General features: G+C 47.3%; 1 protein-coding gene across 1 annotated transcript in view; it reads right to left on the reverse strand.

Annotated features, from left to right (window-relative positions):
* Window positions 1-8,175, reverse strand: part of MYH10 (myosin heavy chain 10) — a 159,394-nt gene that overhangs the window by 11,480 nt on the left and 139,739 nt on the right. Inside the window, 5 exon segments of the mRNA XM_042782460.1 lie at window positions 1,526-1,687; window positions 3,300-3,512; window positions 5,404-5,616; window positions 5,901-6,149; window positions 6,583-6,741. Of these exon segments, the coding sequence (XP_042638394.1) occupies window positions 1,526-1,687; window positions 3,300-3,512; window positions 5,404-5,616; window positions 5,901-6,149; window positions 6,583-6,741 (996 nt within the window).

The raw sequence follows: 8,175 nt of genomic DNA on the forward strand, positions 1-8,175 counted from the left end.
AGGGTTTCCAAGGCTGTGATCTTTATGGAAGCAGACTGCCTCCTCTCCCTCTCAGCTGGTGGGCTGGAACTGGAAACCCAGACCACTTAAGCACTATGCCATCAGAGTTTACTTATAATAACTAATACAATCTAAATGCTATACAAATAGCACTTTATGCCTCCTCTTAGCCTCTGAGGGATTGCTTTCATCACTTGGTCCCTTACAACATTTTCTATCCATGGTTGGTTGAATCTGTGGATGTGGAACTTGGGGATATAGAGGACAGACTGTATCGTGTACATGTTTGTATACGTTCAGTACACAAAGTAACTGTCCCCCTTTGGGGTTTGCAAACTTGCACCTGCAACTGGCTGCTTCTGGTAAGCCGAGCTCTCCAAGCAGCCCTGGAGAACCTGGCTAGAACTGAGCCGGCCCAGTGTCCCCCTGCAGCTATCACCCGTGGGGTGGACGGGCAGGGCATGTGCGCCAGCAGCAGCTGCGGAGGGGAGCCTTTGCCACCACTCCTGCTGAATGATGCAGCCCCCCCTCCCCAATGAAGCCTCTCCCTGTCTCCCCCAGGGACATACATGGGGTCAGATGTGGCGGTATGTTCCCTTATGTTGGGCGCACCTATGTACAAAAAAAGTTCTTCCATGCTTTTTCAATGCCATTTTCCCCCTCAGTTCTAAAAGTCACTCAAATATTAAAAGTAAAATTCAATCAAGGTTATTCAGGAGGGAAAGTGCATCCATGTGCACGTGTATGTTCACATATATGGATGTGGTGGAAGTGGTCTGCAACCAGTTGCCACCCGTTTTCTAGAGCCTGTACCAGATGACTGACAGCCCCTCCCCACAAAGCTGCGGGTGTGTATGTGCCCCGCACTAGGACCCGAGAGAGCTCCCCACACCCGCCTGCCAACACTGCGAATTCTACAGAAAACACTTCTTGTCATTGTGACACTGGAAAGACTCTTAAAGGAAGAAGAGCTGGCAAAACTGTCCTCTGAGGGTGACTCGGCAGGGTCTGGGTTCAGGCAGGCACCACAAGAAGCTGCCCAGTAGGTAGCTCCGCTGGGGACGCCATGGCCGGTTCTGAGATTAGGGACATAGAATATACCTACCTATGTGTCGTCTTCATGGCCTATGGCCCTGACTGTACCCAAGGTGACAGTTTCACTGTGCTCCCTGAGTGGTGACAGGTTGGCTACACACAGCACCTTTGCCTGGAATCTTCAGTCTGCCTATGTATGGCTACCGGGGACGGGGGATGTTTGCTTTCAATAGGGCCAGATTATTCCTAAAAAGCAGAGGGCTACAGGGAGACAGCTCAGGTGGCGGAAACACACAGAAGGGAAGGACACAGGGAAGAGGTAACCTACAGGGAGGAAGTGGGAAGAGAGCTGTTACACTGTGGGGAACCGAAGTCAATGTCATAAAACAAAGATGTGTATCAACTGCTGTATGGAAAATGAATTTGCTCTGTCAACTTTCACCCAGATCACAACAAAAGTTTTAAAAAAAGACGGGGCTGCTGTACGTACCTGCAGTTTGCGAAGCTGCTTGATCACTTCATCTCGAGCTTTGTTCGCAGCCTCGATTTGGGCTTCAAGGTCTTTCAGGTCGATTTCCATTTTCTTCTTTGACGCAACAGCAAGAGCCCGCTGTTTACGCTCATCCTCCAGCTCTGCCTCCAGCTCCCGGACCTGGGGACAGCCCCAATTATGCCTGGTCACATCCATACCCCCCTCCACCAGAGAACAGGCAGCCCCTCACTACGTCAGGGCTTGGTTACTCAGGTGAATGGAACCTTCCGTTCCTCTGTAGAGATGCTCTGTGCTACTGGGTAGGTATTACTATTAATGGAAAACCGTAGTAATTTTCACTTAAAGGAATCATAAAAAAATCAATAAAAATGACAAAACCAACATGTTCCAGACGAATCTAACAAATGTGAAGTGAGTGTGTGACTTTGGAGACTGGGTTGTAGGAGGCACGAGGGGACCTCCTTGCTTGCTCTCTTGGGCAGCTCATGCTTCCTATGGAGGCCCCCCTAGTAGGGAACTGAGGCCCCCTGTCAATAACCGGTGGCAGAGCCAGCTTAAGCTGACACCCCAGCCTCAGCCAGGCCTTCAGAGGACCCTGACTGCAAACCCAGGAGAGACAGTTCCAGCACGACCCCACTCAACTCCTGATGAACTGAACCCTGATCCACGGACACTGTGAAATAAATGTTTGTTGTCTTGAGCCACCAAATTCAGGCTAATTTCTTACCAGAAATAACTGACTACTAAAATAAACATAGTACCCCCCCGCCAAGAAAAAAAAAACAAACCCAGTGCCATCAAGTCAATTCTGACTCATAGTGACCACTACTGGGCTTTTGAGGTGGTAAATCTTTACGGAAATGAATTGTCCTGTCTTCCTTCCACAGAGTGGATGGTGGGTTTGAACTGCCAACTTCTGGGTAGCAGTCAAAGACCTTAGGCACTGTACCACCAGAGCTCCTTAAAATAAACGTAGCAGAATGGAAATAAAAATGGGGAAAGAGTCTGAATCTAAGATTTGATACCATGAACTCCAAGGGATATTGAAATACTCCCAAGTGATTTTTAAAGTAAATTGTTAAATTAGAAGCCTCAAAACTTTTAAATTAGCATACATTCAATGAAGTATTGTTGTTGTTGTTGCTGTTATGTGCCATGGAGTCGGACCTGACTCATAGCGACCCCCTTGGGTTTCTGAGGCAGTATCACTATGGAAGTAGACTGCCCAACCTTCCTTCTGAGGAGTGGCTGGTGGGTTTGAACCACCAGCCTTCTGGTTAGCAGTCAGATACCTTAGGCACTACGCTACGAGAGTTCCTTCAATAAAGTATACAAATCATAAATGCCCAACTAATTTTTAAAATAGAACAAGAATTTGTGACTTTTTCCCCCTGTGAATAGTGGTTTGAGGAGGGCAGGTGATCTGAATTACAGAAACCAGGTGAATCACCTGGTCAGGTCCACACTGTTTGTCCCCTATCCCCACACTTCCAAGACTCCTAGAACTTGAACCTGACTTCATATTCCCTTTAGAGGACAGAGTTAGGGCTTCTGAGCAGATTAAGTGTCCTGGCTTGTAAACAGCAATGAGAAATAGAAAATCAAAACCAATTAGGATAGATTTCAGAGAATGAAATTCTCAAATGACCAAACAAATTAACTTTATTCCAGCCAATGTGTTCTGATTTGCATAAAAAGGATCCCGACCCAGAACTGGACTTGGAGAAAGTGCTGAGTCCTTGTCCCCGAAGCTGCACTTCCTCTGACCTACCTGCTTAATCAGCAGCCTCTTCTTCTCCTCATTCTGCTCGTCTCTGGTCTGCAGGTCCCTCTCAAACTGGGCCTTCATGGCCTGCATGTTGACCTCCAGGCGAAGCTTGGCATCTTCTGTAGCCTGAAGCTCATCTTCCAGCTCCTCCAGTTGGGTCCTCATTTCCTCCACCTGCTGCTCTAGGGCCCGTTTGGATTTTTCAAGTTCATGAACCTAAACCCCAGAAAGCATCAGGGAAGGGCTGGCCCTGGGCAGAAGCCCAGTTAAGGGCAGCAGAGCTCCTCTTCTGCAGGCCCACACACAGCATACTGACCTCTCTGGTCAGCATGGGCCAGCCTCTGTGTGCCAGCATGCACACGCAGGCAGGCAGACACACACACACATACACACACACACTCTCTCTCTCTCTCTCTCCCACCCTCTGCCTCTTCAGGCTGTGGCCCTTCTGCACTTCACAGAGCACCACTTAAAAAACAATGCTGGCGTCTTCCTTTCATGTGTGGTCCACAAGCATCATTCTCTGATGTCCTTTAAGCCGAGATCTTTAACAGCCAGATAACCATGAGCACAGACCAGGGGCAATGGACTCTCTCTGGTGACCAGCCCTTTGACTGTTGTCAGTGGTTAACAGATACTGTGTCACACATTTCGCGCTTCAATCTTGTATTGAAACAGCACATGTGGAAACTTAAATATCAAGGTGAGTGAGGCCTGAGAGGCAGGGCAGGGCGCAGCTCAAATGAGAGGCCTGACATTTCCCTGGACAAAGAGCCCACCACAGATCCGGCCTGTGCTTGCCGTGGCCTGCGGGACATGGTGCTTTATCCACCTCAGAGCCCCTGGGCCTTGCAACAGCCCTTTGAGGCGGTGCCACTATGTGTCTTCTTTGGAGCGCACCACCATGCCAGTGCTCCCAGGAGGCAGAGGAAGAAGACTCTTACTCATGGGGAGGTCCTTTCTCTTAGTAGGAACAAAAGAAATGTTTGTGGCATGAATGTGTGACTGTTGATTATTCTAGAGAAAATTAAGATGGAACAAGAAAATGGATGCAATGGTGGAGTTCTCTCCCGACACTACTATGCGATGAAGGCATTTCTACTTTAGGTGGCTCTTTCTTGCCCATGGAGCTGGTCTCCTGGGCTTCAGGCAGTAAGAGACCCGGCAAGAAGGTAGGACAGCCTTCAGCCCTTATTATGGGACAGAGAGCCCATACCCCATGGAAACGAGAGCTTGCCTTCACAGAGAACTTTTATGTTTTCAAGCACTTCTTCAGTAGCTCTGTGAAACAGGCAAGTATAAAGTGCACTTGACAAGGAAACTTAAAGGGCTTCCCATGGTCAGAAGGAAGCCAGGGGAAGAGCCAGGCCCAGAACCTGGTCTTTTCCTCCCAGGCCCAGCTTGCTTCACTTTACTCACCATCTCATACACACTGAAGGAGGGGCGGAGTGTAAGTAAAAACAGTTACAGCTCTTTGGGGTACTGTAAACAGTGGAAGGGTACTCAGTGTCGTAGTAACGTACAGGGAGTCATCCCCGACAACACTTGAGGCCTCCACAGAGAACGAGGGTCAATCCCTAGAAGACCCAGTCTGCAGAGACAGCAGAGCTGCAGCTGCCACCTGGCTGGAGACAGACACCCTCTGCGCCCAGCCAAGGCCACCAACTTACAAATGTCAGCACTATTATTATAGGTCACTTGCTCCCTTGGATTACACCTGTGTATGCTGTGTTGATAACTGCCGGTGGCTGCAGGAAAAAGGAGACCCTTCTGTCTAGAGGTGGCCCTGTCAGGACCCAGGCTGGAGCAGCGAGGGCCAGTGAAGGGGACCAAGAACAAAGCTTCCCCACCCATCAATGCTGCTATAACAATGTCAAGTGCGGTTTTGGCACAGATAACTGAAAATAGACTTCAGAAACCTGGAAGTTCATCCCAGAAGACTCTGACCCCCTATTTCTATATAGACTAGAATGCCCTTGAACTCCTCCTTGGCGCAGCTCTGCATTCCTGAGCCTTGCAGGCCTCCCCAGTGAGCACCTGCTCCCTTTCTGCGGGGCCCGTCCCCAGAGGCTCCCCAACGCTGACGTGGGGCCCCCAGGCAACTCACGTTCTTGCCCACATCGTCCTTGGAGCTGATCAGGTCCTCCATGTCCGCACGCAGCTGCTTGCTCTGCCGCTCAAACTCTTCCTTGGCCTCCAGGGCTTCCTCGAGAGCCCGGGCCAGGGACAGGGCCTTGGTCTCCTTCTCCCGGGCCTCTGCTTCCGCACGGTCCCGCTCCTCTGCATAGCGAGCAGAGATGTTCTTCTCCTCTGCTAACAGCTACAGAGAAGGATGCAATGAAAACACCACCAGTACCACACAAACCCTCCGAAGACACTACAGGTCGGACTTACTGCTAAGAATACTCCTCTAGATTGTGGGCATGCTCTCATTGCCTTCCTGTGGCTTTTCTGCTTTTTCAAATTTGCTACAAACATGATAAACTGCTTTTTAAATAAGAGAAGATTATTTTAAATTCAAACAACCGACAAAAGAAGCTGGCCAGGAGGCAGCAGCGTGTGGTGCTACCCTCGGGTCTGGATGAGGGACGCGCGATGGCCTACCTGGTCGAACTTCTTCTGCTTCTTCTCCAAGTTGGAGACGCTCTGGCGCTGGTGGTCCAGGTCGACCGTCAGGTCATCCAGCTCCTGCTGCAGGCGGTTCTTGGTCTTCTCCAGCTTGTCATAAGCCAAAGCCTTCTCCTCCAGACGCTGGCTCAGTGCCTCCACGTCTTTGAGAAGCTTCTTTTTGGCTTCTTCCAAACTTTCAATTGTTCCCAAGTCATCATCTACCCTCTTCTTGGTATCAGTCAACTAGGTTTTGTATAAGAGACAAAGAGCAATATTGCAGAACGCAATCGATTTTTACATTTAAAGAATAAAGACAAGACTTTTTGTTTTCAATACTTTGTGAGAAGAAAGAGAAAATACGGTAAGTCAATACTGTGTGGTTCCAATTCAGATGAATCTTAGGATGTAACTAAAAGTTTAAGCTAATAATCTGTACAACGATTGGACTGAAAGCTAACGTAGTTGATGAAATATGTCTTTACTTTAAATGCTTCTAACGTTGTACTCAGCATAGTATATGAGCGTTTAGCTGGGTCAAAGGAAGAACACTTAATGGGCTTAATTTAGCAAAACCTAATTAACTGTCCCACATGGAGTTAAAACAGTCCAAAGCAGCAGGGACAATGGCTGCTGAGGGCCACACACCCAGGCTGCCCAGCTTCCTGAGGACGCGCACCTGGGACTGCAGGGCTAACACCTGCTTCTCCAGATTCTTCCGGGCCTCCTCCTCCTCCTCCTGCTGCTCCTGCAGACCGTTCTTCTCCTCCTCCAGCTGCCGGATCCGACTGCTCAGGTTCAGTTTTTGGCGTGTTTCCTCCTGAAGAAGCTCCTGTTTGTTTTTTTAAAAAAGGTCAACACTGAGGTTATTATCAATCACCAAAACAAAACCCTTCTACTAAAAAAATCCATCCCATAAAAGATAGTGACTCAGGGCGGGAGGCACACACAACGATGGTGATAAACACAAGTGACTTTAAATCATAAAGGATCATCTGGTAACAGCTCTTGATACAATATTGCTTCAAACTCCTTCGTCACCCATCTAGGGGCCTGGGCCAGATATCTAAGAGTCTTCTAAGATGCCTCCCTTCCCTACATTTTATCAGTTACAGGCAGTCCTCAGATTACGAACAAGTTCTATTCCTAAATGTTTTTAAGTTAAAGTTGTATCGAAGTTAGAACAGTTAGGTATGGTTCATATCCAACATGAGTCAAATATTAGTCTTATTATATAGTATACATTTTTATGCATAAAAAACATTAAATAAACACTTCCAGATACACTAAAACATCTTTAACATAATAATACAGTAATAGTAAATAATAAAAGTTTGGATGCATGTTGCAAAGTAGCAACTGCCTGTTATTACGAACTACTGTATATACCTTGCATTTTTAATATGATAGGCTTTATGGGGGGTGGTAACTATGGGTTGTACTTAAATTGGACGTTTGTAACTTGGGGACTGCCTGTACTTCTAGAGTCCTCTCTCTGCTCTGCCATGCCTTAGCCTGTCTCACTGGGATCACCTTCAGTCTTGGGCACCCCATCCCCTCAATTATTTGTCTTTTATACTTTCTGGCAGATTAATTTTTCTTAAACGTAAATGTGAACATGTCTCTTTCAGTTGCTTTCAGTCTTAAAAAATTTCAAAGGCACAAGCCAAGTCTTCTGTGATCTGGCTCTTGCCTCCTTCAGTCTCATCCATGATGTGGCCTTGCCACAGCATATACCCCTGTTACACTGAACTTGTCCCTCAACTGCCTAGTTACTGCCTTTTTTGTTGGTCTGAGTGTTTACTCCTGTATCTCCAACCCTAATGCAAAATCTGCCAGTAAACGTTCATAAATGTTTGCAAATTTAATACAAAGATGTAAAAGTTCAAGAAAAAAGTGCTAAATTATTTCAGATCACCAGAGTCACTAACCTCACTTTTGGCTTAAAAACATCCCTCACAAATGACTCAACACAAGTTTTAACAGGATGTTAAGCAAGCCTCAATCCCTCTTTCGCAAAATGGACTGTTTTTCTTAGGTCAGTATAATGAAACCTTAATCACAAAAAACAATCTTATATAAAATGGTCAGTAATACACATGTGTGCAGTAGGACCACCACGTGGGTAAACCACAGCCCAAGGGGTGCCTGCGAGGTGTACGGAGGGCTCTGCATTGGAGATAACTGCGCTTCACTAGAGATGTCCTGAGTACCAAGGCTAGTTTTAACGCAAGATGGTTTAAAGTAAAAACATGAAATAAAATCAGCAAGA

The sequence above is a fragment of the Orycteropus afer genome, unplaced genomic scaffold, assembly GCF_000298275.1.
Source record: "Orycteropus afer afer isolate SDZICR_OR568_19922 unplaced genomic scaffold, OryAfe1.0 scaffold00330, whole genome shotgun sequence".
NCBI classification, from domain to species: Eukaryota; Metazoa; Chordata; class Mammalia; order Tubulidentata; family Orycteropodidae; genus Orycteropus; species Orycteropus afer.